The sequence below is a fragment of the Sorex araneus genome, chromosome 9 (genome assembly GCF_027595985.1).
Source record: "Sorex araneus isolate mSorAra2 chromosome 9, mSorAra2.pri, whole genome shotgun sequence".
Classification (NCBI taxonomy): Eukaryota; Metazoa; Chordata; class Mammalia; order Eulipotyphla; family Soricidae; genus Sorex; species Sorex araneus.
In genome coordinates this window covers 55,403,664-55,429,830 of record NC_073310.1, presented here as the reverse complement: position 1 = coordinate 55,429,830, position 26,167 = coordinate 55,403,664, and the positions used below count along the sequence as shown (strand labels likewise).

The following is a 26,167-nucleotide window of genomic DNA, read 5'->3' as shown; positions in this document are numbered from 1 at the left end:
AAAAAATATCAGATGTTTTATTTAACATGTTTATTATTTATATAATATTTGCTATAAGAGAAATTAATGTCTATTACTTTATCACTGTCACTGTCATCCCGTTGCTCGTCGATTTGTTAGAGTGGGCACCAGTACAGTCTCTCATTGAGAGACTTATTGTTACTGTTTTTGGCATATCCAATACACATGGGTAGCTTGCCAGGCTCCAGCTATGGGCTGGAGCGATAGCACAGCGGTTGGGTGTTCGCCTTTCATGCGGCTGACCCAAGTTGGATTCCTCCGCCCCTCTCAGAGAGCCCAGCAAGCTACCGAGAGTATCCAGCCCGCGTGGCAGAGCCTGGAAAGCTACCCGTGCGTATTGGATATGCCAAAAACAGTAACAATAAGTCTCACAATGAGAGACGTTACTGGTGCCCGTTCGAACAAATCGATGTTTGTACTATTACTTTATGTCCATCTAATTTCATTAGATTTAATAAAACATGCTTTATTATCCCTATTTTCCAGATAAAGAGAATAGCCAGACTTTCCTCAGATTATACCCTGTTACTTAGGAATTGAACAAGGATTTGACCAGATTTAGTCTGATTCTAAGGCCTTTTTAATTTTATTTTATTTCTGAAAATCAATTTTTACTGATATACTGGTTTATAATACTGTAAAATTTCAGGAGTACTGCTTTACACTTGTGTGACTCATCACACCTGTCACTGCAGCTCTAGTGCTATCTACTGAAATTCATATCAAAGAAACCCGTCTGCCCATTCTTCCACCATTCTCTTTCCTGTTTCCCCTGTAGCAATATGTATATCACACATGTGAATGAAATTATCTAGTAACTTTTACTTCATGACTTACTTTTTTTAATCACCTCACATTCCAACCATGTTGGGTCTAAAGGCATAGAACAGAGGTTAAGGCACTTGCCTGGCATGTGGCTACCCTTGTTTGCTCTCCAGCTCCACATGGTTTCCTGAGCACAGAGTCAGTTGTGTTCCCACCAGCACCACCACCAGAAAATTCCATCCATTTTGTCCCAAAGGCATTATTTAAACTTTTTAACAGTTCAGAATTTTCTGTTGGTGATATATCCACAACTTCTTCATCTGGTCACCTGTGACAGGAGTTTTGGTAGATCACATATCGGGCTACTGTGGATAGTGCTGATGACCATCTTTTTCCATCACTGCTCCCCTGTGCTTACTTCTGGGCTTGAACATCAAGCCAGTTGATTGTGTCTCTTACTGAGTCTTTAGTACTCTACCCACAAGGGGTATATCCACCATGTGTGGAGAAATAATAGTTCACCTATTCCTCTTTTGCTTTGCTCTTTTGAGCCCGGGTTCTCCCTTGGACCCGTATCCAGCTTGCTTGTCTCGATGTATCTTTCTTTGCATTCTCTGGAGAAGTTCATGTTCTCTCTTGAACATGTACTTTCTCTCTTTTTACTCCCCTCTCATTTTTCTGAGTAAGTTTTGTTCCATAAAAGTCATCTTGTTTCATTTTTTAAAAATGAATGAAATGAAAATATTCCTCTTTTAGCAACTGTTTTTAAAAACCGCTTCTGTAGTGGATATCCTTCTTTATTGTAGCAATTCAATGAAATAAGAAGTTATATTCCTACAAATTATATACAAACTAATCATAAGCCTTTTGTCCTGAGATGTTTTTATTCGTATCCAGATTCAGTGTGACCATCTGAGGCTTAGGTTGGGAATGTAGACATTACTTTGCAATAATTTTATGGGAAAGTCAGGCACTAGAAACAACTAAAACCTGAAATTCCCCCTAAATAATAAATGTTTTTAAAATAATAATACAAAGGGGCTTGAGCGATAGCACGGCGGGTAGGACATTTGCCTTGTACGCGGCTGACCCGGGTTCGATTTCTGGAATCCCATATGGACCCCCAGAGCACCGCCAGGAGTAATTCTTGAGTGCATGAGCCAGGTGTAACCCCGTTGCATCACCAGGTGTGACCCAAAAAGAAAAAAATATTATAATAATTCAAAACAGAAAGCCAAAATATACCTTTGAAAAACCTTTTGTACACTCAACAAAATTTAAATATAGTGCATCTATTCCTGTTTGATATTTGTTTGTACTCCTATTTCTTATTAAGTTTATATTTCTAATAATAGAGAGAAAATGCTAAAGAACTGAAATTTTCATTTTTCTTTACCTGTGAAACTAATGGCAAATTGTTTATTGTCTTTTTTGTTGTTCTTCTCACAGCTGAATTTTTATTCCTCTTGTGGGGAGTTTATCTCTGCTATGCAGTGCGGACAGTCCCATCAGCATTTCATGAGCCACGCTACATGGCTGTTGCAGTTCACAATGAGCTCATTATCTCTGCTATATTCCATACAATTAGGCAAGTGCTCTATAGAAGTAGTAAATGACTGTTTTTTTCCCTGATGTGTTGCAATTTAATTTAGATAGCAAAACTTGTTAAGATACATAAATGGTAAGCTTTAGGAATTATAGTGTTTTATAGATTGACTACTTTGTCACACAAAAAATGGCAGGTGAATGATCTTTAAAAAAAAAATTCTGCTGCCTTTATTTCATTCTAAAGAATTATAGCCTTCATTTATTTTGAAAATTACTCTGTTATTTGTTTTGTATATTGTTTATTATGTGTAGTATGATGTGTACACATTTGTTCTGAGGATATAAAGCAAATCATGCATATTTTATAAAGTAGCTAGAGATCAATTGTTCATGTTTACATTCAGGATTAATGTGCTGGTTATATGTGTGAATTATGAATTTAAAATCAAAAGCCATCCAAGATGATAACTGAATTTTTATGTGAAAAGGGATCTTGTCAGTTTCACATTTTAGCAGTGATTTTATGTAGTAAAAATGTTCAGCGTGGTTCATTTGTGCTTTTAATAGGAGAAATACCCAATGGTGCTTGAGGTCCTAGGACCACTTGGGCTGACTATGCAAACCTTATAGATCAGGACTTGAGCTCAGCAATGTCATGATCAGGGGCCACCAGTGCTGTACCCCAAAATGGGTGGAGACCCTACAATGCTAGAGATCAAGCTCAAGGCATCAGATTCAGGACCTTACACAAATTGGAAGGTGTACCACTTGAGCCATTTTCCCAGCCCCAGGACCTTTGATTTTTGTTATTTGTTTGTTTGGGGGCCACACCTATTGATGCTCAGGGTTTTCTCTTGACTCTATGGTCAGGAATCACTTCTGGCGGTGCTCAGGGGACCATAGAGGCTGCTGGGGATAAAAGCTGGGTTGGCTGCATGCAAGGCGCGCACCTTACCTATAGCATTATCTACTTGGTTCTGACATTTGACTTTTAACATCGACATCTCTCTCTAGCCAAGAGAAGGAAAGTTGCTTATGTTAATTTTTTTTAAATCTGTATGAATTATATTCTGAGAATTTTTGCCTGACATATTTAAAATGAAATTCAAAGCTCAATGAAAACTAAGAAGAGAAAAAAAAAAAAGAAAACTAAGAAGAGATCCTATAATTTGAAAAGCAATAAAAAGATGTCATCAAACTCCTTGACATACACGAAAAGCTAGGGCACAATAACGTAATTAGAACTTTAGAATACTTGTCTGCCTACAGTGAAAAGATGCATTTTAAGAATAGTGGGGGGGGCTGGAGCGATAGCACAGCGGGTAGGGCATTTGCCTTGCACGCGGCCGACCCGAGTTCGATTCCCAGCATCCCATATGGTCCCCTGAGCACCGCCAGGGGTAATTCCTGAGTGCAGAGCCAGGAGTAACCCCTGTGCATCGCCGGGTGTGACCCAAAAAGTAAAAAAAAAAAGAATAGTGGGGATTGGGGTGTGAAGTTGTGGATCTGTGGATGTTTTGCAAGATATTTATGATCTTTTATTTGAGTCTGTAATCAAAAAATAATACTTGTAGGATAATGCCAGAGAACAATTTGAAGTTAGGTATATAATGTATGCTATTTCAATTTTTAAGTAGAAAAAGGAGGCTTTTGTAGTCTGATATCCCTGAAAACTTCATCATGAATTCAGGACCAAGAGATTTGTCCTTAGTTTTGTTTTGACCTCTCTCAAGGTAGAAAAGAGTAAGAGAATGGATAAAGAGATAAGAGGTGAGAAAGGGAAATGGGAGATTATAAATATGGAAGAGAATGCTTTCCCAGCTCTACTCAGAGTACAAGGATCTGGGTGGGGGTACACAATGCAAAATGCTATGAGCCCCCGAAGACTATGAGGGTGCCTGAACCATCTCACAAGAAAAACTGCTTTGTTGTCAGTTGCTAGGGAACCAAACATGTGTAAATCAAGATCTAACAAGCAGCCTTACTAAACTGCTTATAAGTTAAATATAGTATTAACTATCACACTTGTTTAAGGGTTTAAGATCTAACAAGCAGCTTTTCCTAAAAGCTAGCTTAAGTTAAATATTATATTAACGATACAACTTGTCAACATATGTGAGAAAGTTTATCACAGAAGGGTTTAACATTTTTAGTACAAAGAAATGTCTTGTGTCGTTAAAAGGTGACTGCTGCCCTATAATTAACTGCTAGATTTCTTTGCATGTAATTAATTGCCTAATAAATGAAATCTTAGGGAACTTCTAAGCAGTTATCTAAATTGATTTAGAATCTTAATACCTTAAAATTTTCTCTGTTTATAGGGCCGGAGTGATAGCACAATGGGTAGGGCTTTTGCTTTGCACACAGTAGACCCAGGTTCGGTCCCCAGCACCCCATACGGTCTTCTGAGCACCGCTAGGAGTAATTCCTGGGTGCCCGGAGTAAACCCTGGACATTGCTAATTTTTTTTCTGTTCTACTTTATTGCTGGATATGGGTTTGGGTGGGGGTGTTTGTTTTGTTTTTGTTTTTTAGCATTTAAAATTCTTAGTCTGCCCAACTCCTCTCAGAAGTTGGTGGGGCAAATTTTTTTTCAAGAATTTTTGTTTACTTTTGTCCTGTTTTGGGATGGGACCATGCCCAGTGGTGCTCAGGGACACACCAGCTCAGTGCTTGGGGACTCTGTGGCAGTGAGCAGAGGTGGTTTCTTACCTGGACTGCTGTGTGCAAAGTGTACACTGCAACCCTTATATGAACTTTTAAAAATGTATTAATAGTAAGGCAATAGGAGATCATTATGGAAAAAATAAAATGATAAATTTAAAAGGAAACTCCCAACTACCCCTAAGAAAAGTAAGACCTATGAGATCTTAGGAATATCATTTTTAATTGTTTCATATAAATGGACATATTTATGACACATTGCATATGACGGCTCTCTTTTAAAAATGCCATAGTACAAGTTAACTTTATCAAGAAGTCTAGTTGTGAGGACACCTCCTTGTATTATCCAACCAGAATCTTCCACACCAAATTGACCACAAAATCCACCCCGGCTCTCAGTGTCTGATAATAGCAACATTTCAAACCTGGATGGGAAGCCCTACTGTTTAAGTCACAATTCCCAGACTTGATTAGATTATGGTTTACTAGCTTCAAAGAATCAGGGTTAACCAGCCATGTCTCTTGGAAATTTAATTTTTTATGACCTAGTATGGTGTTATAGCTTAACAGAGTAAATCTGCAGAGCACTAATTTTAAAAGGATAAGTAGACAGTACTAGGATGATATGTGGTTAAGCCCTGTTTGATCCCTGGCATATGGTACCCATAGCACTACTGGTATCCTCAAAACCAAAATTAAATAATGATAGCTCTAAAAATTAAGTAAAAATGGTAAGTAGAGAGTAAAAGATAGTAATAACTCAATCATGTCAAAGTTTTTATTTATACATAGACCAAATTAATATGTTCTATGGATCTAATGTTAATAAAATTTAAAAATAAAGTTATTGTATAACAACATAAATCACTTGACATCATCTTAGTAATATTTTTCTCAATAAAATATTAAATAAGGATTCCAACATCAGAAAGAATATTCTCTGTCAATGGAATGTATCCTTTCTTGTCAACTTAAATACAAATTATAAAACACATATGTATATGTGATGTGTCAGATTGGACAAAAATAAAATGTAAAGAATAATTCTAGAGTGATAAATAACATGGAAGGCATTTTGTCATTTTGTCCAGTCTGTTCTAATCCTTTACTTATTTTTAGTCCTAAGCATAAAGCAAACCTTTGGGAAAGTGCAAGACTTTTAAAACCAGTTTGCTTTTATTCTTAACTTCAGTTTCGAATATCCCTAGGTTCCTGACTTCTAAACCTATATTTAAAAGTTGAAACATACTTTTAAAAATCTGAAAAACCCAATTTCTCTCAGATATTTCTAGTCATGAATTTAGTCTGTAAAGCCCAGAAACAATTAAAAGCTGATATTTAAGAATAATTGATGTCAGTATGCTTCACATTATTTTTGATGATTCGTTGTTTTGATTTAAAATACATGCCACCATCCTTCCTTCAGATATTGTTAGGGTAGTTTAAAATTCCCTCGTGTTGTCATTTGAAATAGGAATTCCCAGAACATTAAGATGCTTTTGGATTCTAAATCCATCTCCGTTGATGTAACTGTATGCTCCAGTATTGGAAATGGCCCCTGCTGACTGGGATTGTATTATTGTCTCAGGGAACATTTTATATTGCTTCTATACTTCAAGTTTATGCCTTGGAGACTGCTACTTGTTATTGAATATGATGATCCTGTTTCAGTGTTTTTAAAAGAAATATCTCCCCTGGTCTAGCATAGAATGTGCCAAATATATTCCATCCATTAATGATATGAATATTCAGTCATGTTTAAGGCAGGTAGCTCTAATTACTTTCTCACAAAGGTGTTAGAGAAGATGACAATCGAGATATCTTTTTCAGCTATCATGTAGATCTAAACTGCCATGAGCATTCACACTTCTCCATATGTTGTTAGTCTATTTTGTTTGTATCTCTAGGCATGGTGAAAAACATCTCTCCATTCTGGGTAGCTGTTTAACTTTCATGGTAGCTTGATAGTTTGGTGGGGAGGAGAAGAGGCAGACAGAATGAAGGAAAAGAAGAAAAGAAATCTACTTGATGGGAATTGTATTCTAAATATTAGTAGAATTAATTTAGTCAGTAAACTTTTCATGGATACAGTCTAATATTGATAAAAAATATTTTTCTGTTACACAAATCAGATGCTTTGTAATGCTTTCTAATAAGCATTTCCTTAGGATGTTAACTTTTTTAATTTGACGGTGTGACCTATTGAAACAAAATGCTAATTCTCTTTCAAAAGCAACAAAAATGTCATTTTACTTTCCATAAACAAACAATAGATGGGAATATTTTAAAAGAAAGATAAAACTGCAGAATAACCCTCACAGAGCAGCACCTGGTATCTCCATAAAGGTGATGCTCAAACCATGAGTTTAATTTGTATATGTACTTATGGAATCATGAAGCTCTTTTATTGCAAGTTTCCTAGAGCATATTTGAAAATATGCTATAAATTTCTCAATAAGATTTTAAAATATAACATGTTCAACTGTTTTTAAAACAATTTGATGCTGCATAGCAGCTAACATTTTTCTTTTAGATGATGTGTTTTTCAGGCAGGGAGATTTGTAGTTCAGAGGGCAAGAGCACATCTTTGCTGGAACCTAGCTTTGAGCAGATCACTGGTACCAAATAGTTCTCTGAGCACTGCTGGTAGCAATCCCTGAGAACCAAGCCAGAAAGTAGCCTCTGAGCACTGCTGGGTACCTCCAAAAAGCAAAAACAAAACCATCAAATGCGAGATATGCTTTGTCTACCATGAGTATATTCATCTTGACTATTAGATTTTTGACAACATAAACTTTTGGGATTGCTCAAAAAAGTAGAAAATGGGCTGGAGCGACAGCACAGCGGGTAGGGCGTTTGCCTTGCACGTGGCAGACCCAGGTTCGATTCCCAGCATCCCATATGGTCCCCCGAGCACCACCAGGAGTAATGTAATTCCTGAGTGCAGAACCAGGAGTGACCCCTGAGCATTGCCGGGTGTGACCTAAAAAGAAAAAAAAAAAGTAGATAGTTACCAACTTTTTTTTTCTAAATTGTAAGTAATGTTTTTAAATGAAGAGTATTAGAGCTAAGAATTATTATTTTTCTCTGGAGTACAATGTGTATTATAACCTACATTTCTTATAATCTAAACATGGATTATGAATGTGTCTTCTAACTCAAATTTGCCTGAAAATGTGAATTTGTAGCCCACTCCTCTTTGAATTCACTTGCATTCACTTGTTTTGCTTTCTAAATTCAACTTACATATAGAACAATAGCTTGATGAACCGTTTAGCATTTTCATGTATTTAGCACATACATGTATTGATGTGTTCTCTTTCTTATCATTAATAACTTAAAATTATAACTAGTAAAAGTTATAATCAGAACTGTATCTTAGGTGTCTAATAAAGGTTACTTATTCACATTCTTTCATAATAAAAATGTCACATACAACAATACCATTTTCTTTGTTTTCATATATGTGTGTGTGTGTGTATATATATATATATATATATATGAAATCAACAAATAAAGAATCCAAGTAGTCTGTTACTTCAAGTAGAAATCTTGTTGGATTGCTAACCCAGTGAATTCTCCTTGCAGATTTGTTCTTGCCTCAAGACTTCAGTCTGATTGGATGTTGATGCTGTATTTTGCACATACTCATTTGACTGTGACAGTCACTGTTGGATTGCTTTTAATTCCAAAGGTATTCCTCATCTAATATGACTCTTTTCGTCTTGCAAGACAATTCATTTAAACTCATTTGAAGGGAGTTGTTTATCACTTCAAAGAACAGTGTAGACATTTGCTTGACATGCTAAACTCTTTTTAAAGGTCCCTCCTCAGGAAACTAGATTTCTGTGGGATGTATTAATAAGCATCTCACATAATTTTAAGATGTCATCACTTATACAAAATCCATCATCTGCTTCAGTTCTTTTCTAAATATTTTGATATACCCTTACGTTAAAGCTTTTAGGGGTCCAAGAGGTATTCTTGATAGCTATAATTTCCAGACCACCTTAAGAGCATTATTTCATTCTCAAAAGCCTTTTGTTTGGGTTCATTATCAGAAAAACGCCGTGTGTAAATATTTACATCTTTAAAATAGACTCTTTCAATGGAAACATAAATGTTTATAATATTTTTCATAGAACAATTGTGTTTGATAATAATAAGTGCTGATGTGACCTAGCCACAGGAGTAGGTGTGGAAGTACTCAATTCAGGAGCACTTGACTTAGATTCAGGAGTCAAGGATTCTGCACATGCACTCCACCACAGACTTGCTGAGTAGTGCACCATCAGCCAAGGCTTTCAATTGCTCTGCATTTGAATTTTCTCCTCTGTGACATGATAGCAGCAAAACTGCCTGGAATGAAATAAAATGATAGGTGAATTAGGAGAAAAACTATCTCAATTCCAGCACTGTCATTATTTTTCTCCTTTACAAATAGAAAACAGAAACTGTTTAAACATTTTCTGCCTTTATCAGGGGTCTCATGATATAACATCACCACAGCTGACACAGAATTCTCATTTCTTGTCTTTCATAATAGGCTTGCTTTATCTTACAATTAACTAAAACATTAAAATTTAGCCTGAATGAAAAACACCAACCAATTGTAAACAAAATAGAATTCTTTTTTTCATTGATTTTATTTTTATAAAGTTGTTCACAGTAATTTATTACATTTAATATTCAACACCAATTCCACCACCATTACACCTTCCCACCACCATATTTCGAATGTTTCCACCCTGATCTCCAAACCCTGCCCCCAAAGCAGAAGCTAAAGAATTTATTATGTATTGCTTGTTATGAATAATCCATTAAAAATGATCCCAAAAAATTCCTTAGAGAAAAAGGTGTAAAGATTGTTGTATTTAACCCTGGAGCTACCCTTGTATAAGAGATTACTAATATGTTGTTAAAGGTTGAGCCTTGTGTGCTTTAAAATAAAATTCTTAATTTCTTTCTTAGTTGAAGGAAGAAATTACACCAAATAGTCACAATTTTCATGGATTAGTCTGTTACGGCAGTTTATCTTTACTTTTCTATAAGCTTTGCAGATATGATAACATCCTTATTAGATAGATATATATATTCTATATTTATTCGCTCAATAAAATGTTACTGAGCTCCAAAGAGAAGTAAAAACATATGTTCATAGAAAAATTTGTACATGAATGTTCATAGCAACATTATTCATAATAGCCAAGAAGTGAAATGACTCAACTGTCTCTCAGCTGTTAAATATATCATTTAAAATGTGGCACAGGGGCTGATATCAAACAAGTAGGACATTTGCCTTGCACGTGGCCGACCCAGGTTCAATTCCCAGCATCTCATATGATCCCCTGAGCACCGCCAGGAGTAATTCCTGAGTGCAGAGCCAGGAGTAACCCCTGTGCATCACCAGGTGTGACCCAAAAAGCAAAAAATTAAAATAAATAAAATATGGCACACTGGAGTATCATTCATCAATGATGACAAACTTTAGGATTACTCAAAAAAATATAACCGCCAACATCTTTCTTTCTTAAGTGTAAGTAATGTTTTTAAACAAAGAGTACTAGACTTAAGATTATTATATTTCTGGGGCTGGAACAATAATAGCTCCAGCAATAATAGCACAACGGGTAGGGCATTTGCCTTGCACACAGCCGACCAGGGTTTGATTCCCAGCATCCCATATAGTCCCCTGAGAACCGCCAGGAATAATTCGTGAGTGCAAAGCCAGGAGTAACCCCTGTGCATCGCCAGGTGTGACCCCCCAAAAAAGCAAAAAAAAATTTATAATTCTCTGGATTACAATGTGTAATTACAAAGTAGTGATATATGATCCAACCTCTACAAACCCTAGAAGTCATCATCCAAGTGACAGAAGCCAGACATTAAAGCCACACACTGCATGATTCCATTTATGTGAACTATGCAGAAAGGTAACTTGCTAGAGACAGGAAGTAGATTAGCGTGGTTGCCACCAGCTGGGGAAAAGGGAAAATGAAAGGAATTGCTTTAGGGCTCAGGTTTTCTTAAAGGTATGGCAAAAATAGTCTGAAACTTGTTCTGCTGGTTACACAAGATTGAGCATATACTAAAAGATGTTGAATTGTACAATTTAAATGGAGACACTTAGTGGGAATCCGATCTTAATGAAAAGATACTTTTTAATATTGAAAGACTCTGATAAACACTCTTCTTTACCTGAGAATATGAACTCATAAAAATCTGTGCCCTCATAACTAATATTCTAGAAAAACAAAGGGGAAAACAATAAAGATCAATAAGGTAAATATTTTCAAAAGTATTTGGAGGGAAGCAGTAAGAAAAATGATAAAGCTGGAGATCAAAAATATTTGGCAAATAGCTTTCTTCAATTCATGATTATCTTTGAGATTTTGTTCAAGAAAAAACAGGTTTGGGGACTAAGAGACAGTACAATTGGTTAGGTCACTTGCCTAGCATGTAGCCGGCCTGGGTTCAATCCCCAGAAACCACGTGTGGTCCCTGAAGCACCTCTAGAAGTGACCCCTGAGGACAGAGCCAGGAGTAAGCCCTGAGCACTGCTGGATCTGGCCTAGACATTTTTTTTAAGGAAAAAAAGAAAAACACTTATTATAATTAGTTCCCAGATATTTAACTATAGTATTAGAGATTTTAGAAGACAGAGACTCAAATTCTTCATCTTTGTGACCTTTTGTTGATGGTACATGTGGACTCCACAAATATCCTTACAAGAGTGAAGGAAGTCTTTACCAGTTTTTACAGTTTCTCAACAAGCCCAAGTTCAAAGAAATTAATTACTATTTAAATGAAGAATTGCCATTTCCCATGTTATTTCATATTTTCGTTCACCTGCCTAACTGGTTACTTGATAGCAGGTACCAAATGACTATCAGTTTTCTAAAAGAATATCTGATGACAAGTGCTTTAAGCTGTTCTTTCAGTTTTCATGGAATAGTCACTGGTTTTATGTGCTGTACGACATGTAGCTGGATTATTTGCATATTCTCTGCTCCCCCTTGCTTCTCTAATTTACTCTTCCTCAATTCCCTACTTAAAGAAAAATAGAGATAGCAAGAGTACTTGAAACTGAAATTTCTCAACATCCCATGTGAAAACAATCAAAATGTGATGAAGAAGAACGAACTTGAGAACGATGAGCTAGAGAGCAAATTCCCTGATTTTACAGATCTTTGAATCTGGAACTTAGATTCATCTGAGCATCTATCACAGAGCTCTCTAGGCCGGCACTTTGGGCCAGCCAGGTCCATGATCTACTGTGACTGGAATTCAGATTACCTGCCTCCTGCATTTTGGAAGTTACTTTTTGAAGCTACATGTAGTAGACATAAAATCATGCTCCTATGATCAGGGGTGATTGTGCCTTTATATAAATTGTAGCTTCCCCTATATGAAGTAAAAGAAACATAAGATAGATCCCACTGTTCAAAATGTATGCCCATCTGGCTGCTTGTGGTTGTAAATTACTACTCAAGAAACTTTTTTAAAATTATTATTATTCTACTTTTTTTTTCACAATGCAAATACATCACAGGATAAGAGTAGTGTAAGTTAACACTGAAAGCCTACAGCAAAGATAAGAATTAAAATGAGGAGGAACCAAGAGCTAATATTATCTTACTTAGAGCTTTTGCATATAAGTTGGAAAGCTGAACACAAATATAGCAGCACTCCTTTTGGAAGGAGTTCATTGAATGATTTTATCAAAGCCGAAGCAATGATTTTAACAATAGAGTATTTTTAAATGATTGCTCTGACTTACCGTGTCTCCAGCTCATATTACTATCTATTGCAGTTTTCACATTCAAGCAATAACCCACGCGATGATATTGCCACTGAAGCGTATGAAGATGAGCTAGACATGGGCCGGTCTGGATCCTACCTGAACAGCAGTATCAATTCAGCCTGGAGTGAACACAGCTTGGATCCAGAGGACATACGGGTAATGCCAATGTTTCTTCTTTACTGCTTCAGGTTCGGATCATTTAGACAGGTTAAGCATGGGTGGGGTGATCTCTGGGTGCTCATGTGTCACTGTCTCTGTCACCCTGTTGCTCATCAATTTGTTCGAGCAGGTACCAGTAACGTCTCTCATTGTGAGACTTGTTGTTACTGTTTTTGGCATATCGAATACACCACGGGTAACTTGTCAGGCTCTGCCGTGCGGGCGAGATACTCTTCGTAGCTTGCCGGGCTCTCCGAGAGGGCCGGAGGAATCAAACGTGGGTCCTCCTCGTGAAAGGCGAACGCCCTACTGCTGTGCTATCGCTCCAGCCCACTCACATGTATGCATATGAATAGTCGAGAAAGAGATGAAAGCCAGTGTTTGTGCATGAGCTGAAGAATCTAATGCAGAGTTAAGCTCAGTTCTAAATTCCATGATCTTGTACTGTGGGCTCTTTCAGCTCTCGAAAGCCCTAACAGTCACCACTGATTTCTGTTAGTCAATAGCGGTAAACGCATTATACAATCTCCATAATAAAGTTTATGACATTCTGTCACTGGAAGGGATGGGATAGAACCATGAGCAGAGAGCCTGGATTATTTCATATGACACTTGGGAGTATAGCATTTGGAGGAAAAAGATGCTTCTCATTGTTGGTGAGACAAGGTCCCCTCCCTAAACCTGATCTCACATGAGACGTCATGTCCTCAAGAGCTCCATGATGCTTCCCAGATTTTTCAGAGGAAGTATACACATGCTGTTTGTTATGCCCCATGGTTAGTTCAGTCTGGCCCACACCGCTCACCAGTGCAGAGTGCATGCCTCTGGAAGCAAGCGCTGTTTCCAGCATTCACATGCTATGTGAGATGAAGCACAGAGTAATCAAGCTGTGAGAATGAGGAGGAGATGCACATGTCTGCAAGAGCTGTAGAATAACTTCCCTAACGAGCTCAGACATATTGATTTGGGGGCAGAGAAATAGGACAGTGGGTAGGAGGCTTGCCTTGCACGTGGCTGGCCCATGTGTAATCCCTGGCACCCCATATGATCCCTGGAGCCTGACAGAAGCGATCCCTGAGCTCAGAGCTAGAAGTAAGCCCCGAAATGAAAAAAACTGCTCTCCCAGAACGAAAACAAAACAGACTGATTTCAAGGGCACGGCGTGATCCTGAATGGCCCACCTTTTAAGTCTAAGGGTTTTGTTTGTTGGGTTTTTTTTTTTTTTTGCTGTTTTGGGGTCACACCCAGCGATGTACAGGGGTTACTCCTGGCTCTGCACTCAGGAATCACCCCTGGTGGTGTTCAGGGGACCATATGGGATGTTGGAAATCGAAATCGGGTGGGCTGCGTGCAAGGCAAACACCCTACCCAAGTTTACGTTTTTTATTCTTGTTCTGGCAGGATGAGCTAAAGAAACTCTATGCCCAGTTGGAAATATACAAAAGGAAGAAGATGATCACGAATAACCCCCACCTCCAGAAAAAACGGTGCTCCAAGAAGGGCTTAGGCCGCTCCATCATGCGGCGCATCACCGAGATCCCTGAGACTGTCAGCAGACAGTGCTCCAAAGAGGACAAGGAGGGCGCAGAGCACAGCTGCGCCAAGAGCACTGCCCTCGCCAGGAAGAACCCTCCCGAGTCTTCAGGGAACACGGGGAAGCCCAAGGAGGAGTCCCTGAAAAACCGCGTCTTCTCCCTGAAGAAGTCCCACAGCACCTACGACCACGTGAGGGAGCAAGCGGATGAGCCGCACACTCCGCCCGCAGAGAGCCAGGAGGAGGGCACCGAAAACTCAGCGGCCGAGTCCCCGTCGGGTCGAAAGCTCACCCAAAAGCTCAAGGAGAACAGCGACGGCGAGTCCGCGGAGTCGGTGCCCCTGGTGTGCAAGTCGGCCAGCGCGCACAATCTCAGCTCGGAGAAGAAGCCCGGGCACCCACGCACCTCCGTGCTGCAGAAGTCGCTCAGCGCCATCGCAAGTGCCAAGGAGAAGACCCTGGGACTGGCCGGGAAGACCCAGGCGTCGGGCGGGGACGAACGCGCCAAATCCCAGAAAGCTCTGCCAAAAGATAAAGAGTCCAGCCGAAAATACTCCAGTAGCGATCTCCCAGAGACTAAGGATTCTGCAGTCCCCAACTCCAGCCCGCTGGAGGAGCCCAGGAAACCTCAGAAATCTGGGATTATGAAACAGCAAAGGGGCACGCCCGCCACTGCCAATTCCGACCTAAGCCCCCGCACCGTCCAGGTGAAGGACAGCTTTGACATAGGCGAGGTGTGCCCTTGGGAGCTTTATGATCTGACCGCTGGTCCCGTGCCTTCAGAATCAAAAGTTCAGAAACACGTCTCTATCGCCGCTTCTGAAACAGAGAAAAACCCCACTTTCTCCTTGAAGGAGAAATCTCACAAGTCTAAGGCAGCTCAAGGGTGTCAGCAAACGAATCAAAAGGGCATAGACAAAGCCGAGTTGTGCCCTTGGGAGAGCCAAGGTCAGTCCCTGATGGAAGATGAGAAGCACTTGAGTTCTAAGACTCAGGTTCCCCCTGGGAGAACCAAGGAGGAAAAGGGCAATCAGCATTTTGCAGCCAAGGTGTGCGCTGGGCAATATGAAGAACTATCCCCCAAAGTTGTAGCATCAAAACTAGAGAACGAAAATCTCAACCAGATAGGAGACAAGGAGAAAAAAACGCCTTCCTCAGAAGACAATGTGCATGGCTCCAATAAACCAAGTAATAACTTTCAGCGTTTAATATCGCGAGCTGAGGTGTGCCCTTGGGAATTTGCAACCCCAGATCAACCAAATGCTGAAACAAGTGTAGCTTTACCTGCCTCTTCCACTTTAAGTGCAAATAAAATAGCAGGGCCACAGAAATAAAAGGTCTGGGTACTTCTAGAGTGTAGCATCTCCAGAGAGCAAAGAAGGAGGAAACCCCGAATTGGACATAAGACACAAGCTATCAGGATTGGAAATTCCCAAGATGTATTTGTCAGTGGAAGAAAAGATGAGCGGCATGGCCAGTTGACTGGGAGGGCAGAGTAGCAGAATCCTGGAGAAGTTCAACTGGCCAAGAAGTCTTTCCCTGGGTAACACTTGGGAAATTGGCTTTGTAGCATGATTAGGAGGAATAACCCCTAATGTCTGCCCCATCAGTATTTAGCCATGGGACTTTAAAGATCCTAAACAAGGCAAATCCAGTCAAAGAAGAGAGAAATTGTACAAAGAAGCAGGTCTAGCTGTATATGACTGAAATTTTAAGTAGCTGACTGAAAAGAACCTATTTTACCTATTTAACCTTGATAGCACTGCTAACTTACTGCATCCCAAAAATACCTTTTATATTAATGATTGCTCTCATTTTCTTATAAATGTATGTTTCAATACATTATTGTGTCTCATATACAAGCATTCCAGATTGTATAAGTTTTGCAGATAACTTTGATATTATGTGACACAGTACATTTATGCAATCTGAAACTACCCAATTGTTATTGCAACTTACAGAATACCTGCTGTATATCAACTTTAGTTGATTCTTGAAGTACAGTAAGCTTTCTCTGGCTTGGGAAGCCATAACTGATATGATAAAACCCTTTTAGTTTTGCCTGTGGTTTATATATTGTGCATTTGGATTTGACTCTTATTTCCCATCATGGTTTGTTATACTGTCTTAATCAGGGTTTTTATACAAGTTGAGTTACTTGTTTTGAACTTCTTGTTAGGACTCCTAAGCTTTACTAATATTGGAAATCACGTGGTCCTTCTTAGTCATATGTCTTAATAAGTTAAGGGAAACATACATTGTTTGTTCAAAGTCAGAGATAGACAGCACCTTCATTCCAAATAATTGTCCCTTTGAACTTTTTTCAGTATTTTATCCTTAACAGCATTTCCTAGGATGAAGTTAAGAGTCAGAAAAATATATTGTGCATTATTATTATCATTGGAGAGGGAAGACTCTAGGAACGATGTGATAATTACACCAGTACTTAAGAGCCAGGGAATTTGCCTTTCAAAACAAAGTCAGAAAGGGAGCTCCAGAGAGCACTTTCAAGGGATTATTTTTTTAAACAGAAGAATTATGGTAGCATCAAGATTGTTGTATGGATATATTTTTATTACACTTACTGAATATATAATATTTTAAATTACCTTAAACTACTTATTCTCATAAGGTCTTACTCATTGCTTCAACTAGGAGTAGAATATAACTGAGCTCAAATCCCAAAGAGATTTATAACATGATTTATTCATAGCCTAAAGGTGGATTGGGCTCTTCATTCTTCCAAGCTATGGGAAATTTACAAGTCCTGCAAATTGCCTTTGTGAGCCACCTAGCTCAAACTTTTAAACCTCCAGTTTATTTACAAGGCAAAATGGCCCCCAAATCACGTTTTATAAAACTTATCACATTCCATATTGATCTCTTGGCATAAGCATCCTAAGCTGCTGATTTAGCACTACTGATGGAGCCTGCGAAGAGATTCTGTCCAAAGCCCAGCCTCATTTTGTTGAAAGCTAAATGACTTTAAAGTAAAAATAGAACCCAGAATTCTCTTTCTCTCACACTAAAACTGAAGCATGAATGGTTTATTTGGCTAGGATCTTTCTGGCCTAAGTAGCTGATTTTTATTTTATGAGCAACAGCAAGAACATGCTATGAGGATGAAAGATGAGATAAAGAGAATTAGAAGGTAGCTAAAGGGCTGTTCTTAGAGAACCCATTCTCAGGGGAAGGACAAAACTAATAATTCTCCTTAGTGATCATTAAACATTTCTTAATGATTTTTATTCAGGAGTAAATGAACACTTGACTATTTTTGCAAAGTTGTGCATAACTCTTCCTTACTGGTTTGCTGCATAGTGCATTACTCAGGTGGGTGGTTGGTTTCAAGAGATATAGAAATTCTATTTTTTTGTGTTACCTTTCGATTCCTTCTTCCCTTCCTTTCCAAATGAGGCCTGTCCACTTAGTAATGTTGGAATGACACTTTAAACTCTATCTGTGAATTTGGTTTGGATTTTCCAGACCCACTTACACTTGCTTTATTTATGTCCAAGATCTGTTATCACTTTATTCACGGTTTGAGAAATAAGCAGACAAGCATGAATGAATTTTTATTGCACTTCTGGATGCTCCTGCAAGAGATATGGCTTAAAGAAAATTTGCCAAATTATACCTTAGTGATATTCTATGAGTCATATATTTTTCTCCACCAGCATAAATCAGTGAGAGTGCCTAGGGTCTTTCCTAAGGTTTCATTGCCATCAACTATCACTCAGAGAAGTTTAAATCTACAGTGTGTGAGGTTATTTTCCCAGACTGATTGTAAGAATAAACACTGTTATGGCCACAAACATTTGCTAGGTTGTCCTTCTCAATGCATGTGCAGGCTGCATCCTGTCCTTGTTTTTAAGTCAGGGTTTATAAATAGGTAGATTTATACCAATCTTAATAGAAATGTGTATTTTATGCAAGAAGTAAATGCTTCACGACATGAATTATAACTCAACCCATTGTAAACTTTGGTGGCAATATGGATTTGAAAATCGACAGTTCTCTTGTATTTGCTTCCTAGGTTTCTGCATGCAAGTGATGACAGGTAGGACTGAAAAAAAAAACACTGCCTTTTGACTTCTAGCATTTAGCAACTGAGAGTTGTAGAGTCTATAAAGCTGTAAGTCTCTTAACTTAAATCTGTGGTTCTTCTGAAACTATTATCCAAAACCTACAGCATCCCACCATGAAATATTTGGTAAATTTATGTTGTGATGTGTTGCAGCATGTACATAATTATAACTTCTCTGCAATAAAGCATATTTATATGAAAGTAATTTGTGGTGATTTCAAAAATCAAATTTATTTTATTTAACCAACTTTGGAAGGAATCTCGTGTATCTTTGGCTTTGCTATATTATGCCCATACATCTTCATATTGTCTGTGTATAGCAGTGTGTTCATTAGCCAACTGAAGTAAAGACATAGCAGCAAAAATAGGTAATTTGGCTTGCAACATACGACTTCTTCCTGATTGGAGAAGTTTGACTTATCATTCAAGTCAATCAGGTATAATTATTTCATTATGATTTTTTGGAGGAAAAAAATCTGCCTTGCAAAGATATGAGCTTATAGTTAAATTGGTGGTAAAAGTGAACCACTAAGATGAGATTCAGAAGACTATCAAGAAAATCAGCAATGTCTAGCTCTGGAATTTCCTTGATTTGTCATCTCTTTAACAAGTGGAATGTCACCCTCCTATGCAGAACCGCTGGTGGCAACAGCCAAACAAGAGGAAGAATTCAGAGCCCTATAGGACTGAAGTCCGAAGCATCTCAGGTTGACTTAATTCACGTCCTATATTCACAAGGCTACAGGAGAGTATTATCTGAACTACTTGGAGTCTTGGTCTCAGAGAGCTAAGCTTTTATCTATCCTTGTCTTATGCATATGTTTATTCATGTCTTAATAAACAAGTTGGGGAGCGATAGCACAGCAGGTAGGGTGTTTGCCTTGCATGCGGCTGACCCGGGTTCGATTCCTCCATCCCTCTCAGAAAGCCTGGCAAGCTACAGAGAGTATCTTGCCTGCACAGCAGAGCCTGGCAAGCTAACCGTTGTGTATTCTATATGCCAAAAACAGTAACAACAAGTTTCACCTTGGAGACGTTACTGGTGCCTGCACGAACAAATCAATGAGCAACAGGATGACAGTGACAGTGACAATAAACAAGTGGTATCTAAAATACTATTCTTCACCAGTCAGGATCATTATCATATCAATACATAGAACAATACAGATAATTACTGGGAGTCAATAAAACCTATTAAGATGAGAGGTTTTGACTTAAGAAAGTTATGCCCGAAATGTAACTAACTCAGTTCAATTTTTCAATTTACTCCACACATATACCAGACAATCTGGAAAGCAGTGATAATAAGCTTTAGATGAACAAGAGGTCCAGTAATACTCAGGCTTACAAGCATATTCAGTCACTGCTATATTAATACACAGGAGAATGTGACTAAATTGTTGAGTCAGGGAAGGATGACTAGAGAAGTCAAGTTCATTAAGCTGAAATTCTGGAATGCCATGTCTGAAAGTAAAAAAAGAAGATACAGCCTGGAAAGTAGCTTCACAGCCAAGCACCCTTAATCTGAAGCATGGAGTGCTTGGCTATGAAGATACCTTCCGGGCCATGGAACATATCTTCTTTTTCAGACACAGCATTCACTCAAGCCTTATCCTATAGTTTTGAGAGCTATCAAAAAGATTTAAACAGGGTCAAGAATATGATTCAAAAGGGACGACCAAATGTCTGGTCTGTGCAAAGTCCCGACTTGTTCTTGGTGTGGTATGGCACCCCAAACACTGCCGGTGTTCATATGCTGGGCCTAGTGTGGCAGGGTCCCCAGGATTGCAGCAGTGGGTACATAACCTGAACAATCAGGCACCCACCTTGAGGCTGAGTATTTCCAGGAGTAGACCCTGGACCACCAAAGAAAGCACTTCTTTTTCTGTTTAATATTAATTTTTTTTATTTTATTGAATCACCATCAGATAGAGCATTACAAAGTTGTTCATGATTGGGTTTCAGTCATGCAATGTTCCAACACCCAAACACCCATCCTTGCACCAGTGTAATTTCCCAGCACCAATGTCCCCAGTTTCCCTCCCACCACTCCCCCCCAAGCCACCCTCCGCTCCAGCCTGCCTCTGTGGCAGGCACCTCTCTCTCTCTCTCTCTGTCTCTCTGTCTCTCTCTGTCTCTCTCTGTCTCTGTCTCTGTCTCTGTCTCTCTCTCTCTCTCTGCACTTCTGAGGTTGTGTAGCCCTTATTTATTTTTAAAGCTTTAAAAAGGAGCATGAGCAAGTTATATATTATAAAGATCACTCCGGGAGCAGCTCCCAAAGGGACAGAAGCAGACAGACTAAAAGCAACTACAATTGTGGGAAGATTTGGACCAAGGATCAAGGTGGAGGAAGATGAAGACTTAAGGAGAGGAAAATACAATTGGTTATTTCATCTGGGTGATTAATGAACTGCCAAAGACATTTGGGTAATTTCAGAAGTTTTTAAAACCTAAGAAAATATATAGACCTCATCTCATAAGCTATGATAAAACTATAGAATTGGGACCAAATTCATACTGTGGGAGACCTTAATACATGGGCTGGAGGAAGGGGCTAACTTGCTGCTACACATGAACTTAAATATCTCCTTAAGTAGCTGGTGAGATAATCCAGTTGAACCCATCTCTGCTTGTTTATGACCAAGTGATCACCCTCTCCCCTCTTAGTACCATTGTGCATACTATCATCTATATAGATATAGATATAGATACTTTGAGGCCTAAAAATTGAGAATTTTAGCTCTTAGCCAGTGAGCTAAGACAAAAGTATTTGAGGAATAAGAGGTCATGAAATTCAAGTTCACTGTGTTGTTTCTTTGTTTTTGTTTTTTTCTTTTTGGGTCATGCCCGGCAGTGCACAGGAGTTACTCCTAGCTCTGTACTCAGGAATCACCCCTGGCAGTGCTCAGAAGACCATATGGGATGCTGGGAATTGAACCCAGGTCTGCCACGTGCAAGGCAAATGCCCTACCTGCTGTGCTATTGCTCCAGTCCTCACTGTGTTGTTTTTACATAATGGAGTCAGTCACTGTCACTGTTATCCCGTTGCTCATCAGTTTGCTGGAGCGGGCACCAGTAACATCTCTATGTGAGACTTATTGTTACTGTTTTTGGCATACCGAATACACCACTGGTAGCTTGCCAGGCTCTGCCGTGCGGGCGAGATACTCTCGGTAGTTTGCCGTGCTCTCTGAGAGGGGCAGAAGAATGGAACCTAGGTCAGCCGTATGCAAGGCCAACACCCTACCCGCTGTACTATCACTCCAGCCCAATGGAGTCAGTACTTGTTGGCTTGTTGGAATTGTTTGGCTTAATCTGTGCATAAGTGTGTGTGTGTGTGTGTCTGTGTGTCTGTGTGTTTCTGTGTAAGGATAGTCATGGACTCTTTTTTGGTCTAAATTTAGAAACATTTTGTTTGTAAACTACCCAGAGCAACTATTTCTATCAGAAATTGACTGTCACATAAAAATTAAGGAGGTACATCTATGATCTAAAATAATGTGTTAAGATTTTCTTTATCATTTTCCAACCTATTTTGCTCTACAGAAATAAATTTTTTCCCACTTTGGTTGTTTTCTGCTTGAACATTTGTTAGGTGGAAAATACAAAGACAGGCTTGAAAAAAAACATATTCTATTGGAAAGCAAAATTCAACCAATCAAATTTGGAGAACTCATTGTCTTCATCAGTGCAAGAACTGGACAGCATCCCATGTAGTTAGCAGAATGGTGTGGGAGGACTATACAAAATGAAAGGTTTTTCTAGTCTAAATGAGGGTAGGACAAGGTTATTAGCAAAAGAAAAGAATTGCTTCAGGCCAGATGAAGACTGAAGGTCGTTTTGGTCTTCTCAAAGAGAGGCCCTTACTATGGTTCAGGAAATTCTGAACCATAGGTTTAAAATTCTACCTTTTAGGAAACTGAAACTGTAAGTAGGTCAGATATTAAATTTTGGTGGGGTTTGGCATAAATGATTCTCCTTGGGATGTCTGGTTTCTGTCATTCTCTTTTTTTTGTCTTAACAGTCCTAATTTGGAATCAACGGCTTGGGCAGAAGATAATGAAATGTATGAATTTGTTTTTAATTCCCCCTTTCTTTCACTGTGATGTGAAAATAGTACTCTGCCAAAAATACAACTGTCTAATCCAATGAAAATGGAAAATGAGGGATAAATATAGGAAAAGGTCTGTGCTGTATAACAGTCACATTCCTAGAAAGAAAAATAAGTTAAATATGCAAATAGGTTTGTGACAATCCCTTTTCAGCAATAGAAAAGGTGTGGGCCCTTTTAAAGCATAAGAAACAGAAATTTGTGTCAGTTTTCCTCCAAATATACCCTGGATTTCGTTCCTCCTCATCCTTTATCCTGCTGTTTTATTCATCAAAAATTCTTTCTCTTTCTCCCTACCACCATTAAGAAATACTTTGACGCTGGTGCAATCATGTCATTCTTGCCCAAAAAAATCTTTATGAAAGAAACTACAGTACTAATGAATACTGCTGGATTGCAAGTTAAACTGGAATTATTTGGGGACTGGAGCGACAGCACAGCAGGTGGGGTGTTTGCCTTGCACGCGGCCGCCCTGGGTTCAATTCCTCCATCCCTCTCAGAAGCCCGACAAGCTACCAAGAGTATCCCGCCCACACGGCAGAGCCTGGCAAGCTACCCGTGGTGAATTCGATAAGCAGTAACAACAAGTCTCACAATGGAGACGTTACTGGTGCCCGCTTGAGCAAAGCGATGAACAACAGTGCTACAGTGCTATATTCTGGATCACCCTGTTTGTTTACCCTCTTCAAAAGCAGCACAAATGCCTCACTTCCTCTACATTGTCTTTCCTCGGACCAGTCAGAAAGAGTGCTTCTTCCCCTATGCTCTCCTTTGGAATCGTCATATGTCAGCTATGACTTTGGCTTCTGATTTAGTCTCATATATAGGGAAAATAATTCCCCCTCTACCCTCCTAGGTATTTGGTTAGAGACACCTAACAGGAAAAAAACAAACAGAAACTTAATAATGTGGATATCTCTTGTATTTATGAACCATATCAAAGGAAAATAGAATAGACCACACCTCACATATTATCTCCGACTGTCATTGTCACTATCACTGTCATCCCGTTGCTCACCGATTTGTTCAAGCGGGCACCAGTAATGTCTCACATTGTGAGACTTATTGTTACTGTTTTTGGCATATCAAATGCGTCACGAGTAGCCCTGCCAGGCTCTGCCGCTCCACCTAAGGACAAAAATGGGGAGAAGGGTGACAGTTGTGAGAGCTTATCGGAAAGAGCACAGTAAACACAGGTGTAGTTTTTATGTAGATTTAAGTCCTTGCCTTCTCCATGAATGAGTTTCTAAAGATTTCACCATCCCCCTTTTCCCTGTGCAGAAACTCCTGAGGAGTTCTTTTAAAATATACATTTCCTTAACAAAAGTGTAACTTCTCCATTTACAGAACTTCTCCGGAGTCTGTTGTTTCTTAAAAATAATCCCTTCGGGAGCTGGAGGGTACAACCTCCAGCAAGCTACAGTGGGTAGGGCGCACCTTGCATGGTACTGACCAGGGTTTGATCCCTAGCATCCCACAGGGTTCAGAGTACTGCCAGGAGTAATTCCCAAGTGCAGTAGTATCTCTTGAGCATTACTGCTAGTGCCCCACAAACCAAACAAATATATAATCCTTATGTTAAGGATGGGCTGGAGCAATAGCACAGCGGGTAGGGCATTCACCCTGCACGGCGCTGACCTGGGTTCAATTCCTCCGCCCCAAGCAGAGAGCCCGGCAAGCTACCGAGAGTATCTCGCCTCAAGGCAGAGCCTGGCAAGCTACCCATGGCATATGCGATATGCTAAAAACAGTAACAAGTCTCACATGGAGACATTACTGGTGCCCGCTCGAGCAAATCATGAGCAACGGAATGACAGTAATGATAATAATACAGTGATATATTAAGGATATGTATTTGGGAGTAGCAACTTCTCCTATCTTTCATATTCTCCTCAGTCATCTGCTAAATTAAGAGTTTATCAAGGGAAAATTTATTTAATTATTTTGGAAATTTATTACCAATGTATTTCCAATTTTATTTTATTTTATTTTTGTTTTTTGCTTTTTGGGTCACAACCGGCAATGCTCAGGGGTCACTCCTGGCTCTGCACTCAGGAATTATTCCTGGCAGTGCTCGGGGGACCATATGGGATGCTGGGAATCGAACCCAGGTCGGCCACGTGTAAGGCAAATGCCCTACCGCTGTGCTATTGCTCCAGCTCCTGTATTTTCAATTTTAAGTCACATATTTAGCTCTAAATTCAATATTCCTGGAGATTTAATTGCTAATTCTAGTCATTGTCTAAAATATACTTGAAGATAAAAAAAAAAAGAGGAGCTGGAGCAATAGCACAGCAATTAGGGCATTTGCCTTGCACAAGGCCGACCTGGGTTCAAATCCCAGCATCCCATTTGGTCCCCCGAGCACCACCAGGAGAAATTCCTGAGTGCATGAGCCAGGAGTAACCACTGTGCATCGTCGGGGTGTGACCCAAAAACAAACAAACAAAAAGAAGCCAGGAGTTGGAGGGATTAGTACTACCAATTTTCTTAGATGTTTCATGCTACCTAATCTTTCATCTGCATTCTGGTGATCCCTGGAAAATTCACAGATTATAACTGAGCTGTGTTGACTTGAAAGTTTCAGCATTATAGAGGTGATGCTGATTTGTAATCATAACGAAGGAAAAGTTAATAGTTGAGCTGTGACCCTATTTGTCAGAGATATAAATAGTATGTCCATGTTCCATAAGAAATGTTTCATTAGACTTTATGAACTTGTTTTAAATTATGTAAAGTTTTTTTAAAAAGTCAATGGGTTCACTGTCATGGCGGCCAAGAATGATGTATAGACTTACACATGCATGACTCCAACCTAAACCTCAGGACTACATGGACCCCTGACCCTGCCTTGTGTGGTCCTTGTGGCCCGTGAGCTCTGGTGGACCCAGCTCCACATCCTTGAGCTCTTGCTTTCAGCAGTGTGGTGTGGTTGACCAAAAATGGCCGGGAAAAACCCTAGGCCACCAACACTGCTTGTAAATAAACCAAAATAAATTCAATTCATAAAACATTTACATTCAGATGGATCCTGATTCCACATTTTCAGGTCAGACTGGATGGTTGGCTGATTATAGAATTTATAGATTTTATGTTTTACAGAGATATAATGATATGCAAAATATATTTGCATACATTTATAAATGTTCTACATTATTTTCCATATATGTTAAAAGAAATATCTAAGTTATATGTGCATACAGATTCACATTCAGCTTGTTTGTAATTGGGAAAATTATAAATTTAATCTAAATTTGCCAAACAGTGCAGAGCTTTAAAAAGCATGAAAAATATTTTGCTTCTCTGACATTTTAAAGACTAGTAGCTATGAATACAGATGATACATAATTCAACTTATGAATTTATCCCTTGACTTCATACAATACTTATATGCAGCAAAATTTTGTGGTCGGGGAAAGAGGGCTGGGCAAAGAGATAATACAGCATGTGACCTAGCCTGGTTTGATCCACATCA

At 39.1% G+C, this 26,167-nt stretch overlaps 1 protein-coding gene across 1 annotated transcript in view; it reads left to right on the top strand.

Annotated features, from left to right (window-relative positions):
• Nucleotides 1–18,780, top strand: part of GPR158 (G protein-coupled receptor 158) — a 345,958-nt gene extending 327,178 nt beyond the window's left edge. The window contains exons 8-11 of the mRNA XM_004605493.3: nucleotides 2,236–2,374; nucleotides 8,586–8,691; nucleotides 12,811–12,957; nucleotides 14,362–18,780. Coding sequence (XP_004605550.2) covers nucleotides 2,236–2,374; nucleotides 8,586–8,691; nucleotides 12,811–12,957; nucleotides 14,362–15,828 — 1,859 coding nt within the window. The 3' untranslated portion in view covers nucleotides 15,829–18,780. The remainder of the gene's footprint in view (nucleotides 1–2,235; nucleotides 2,375–8,585; nucleotides 8,692–12,810; nucleotides 12,958–14,361) is intronic.
• Nucleotides 18,781–26,167: the final 7,387 nt, after the last annotated feature.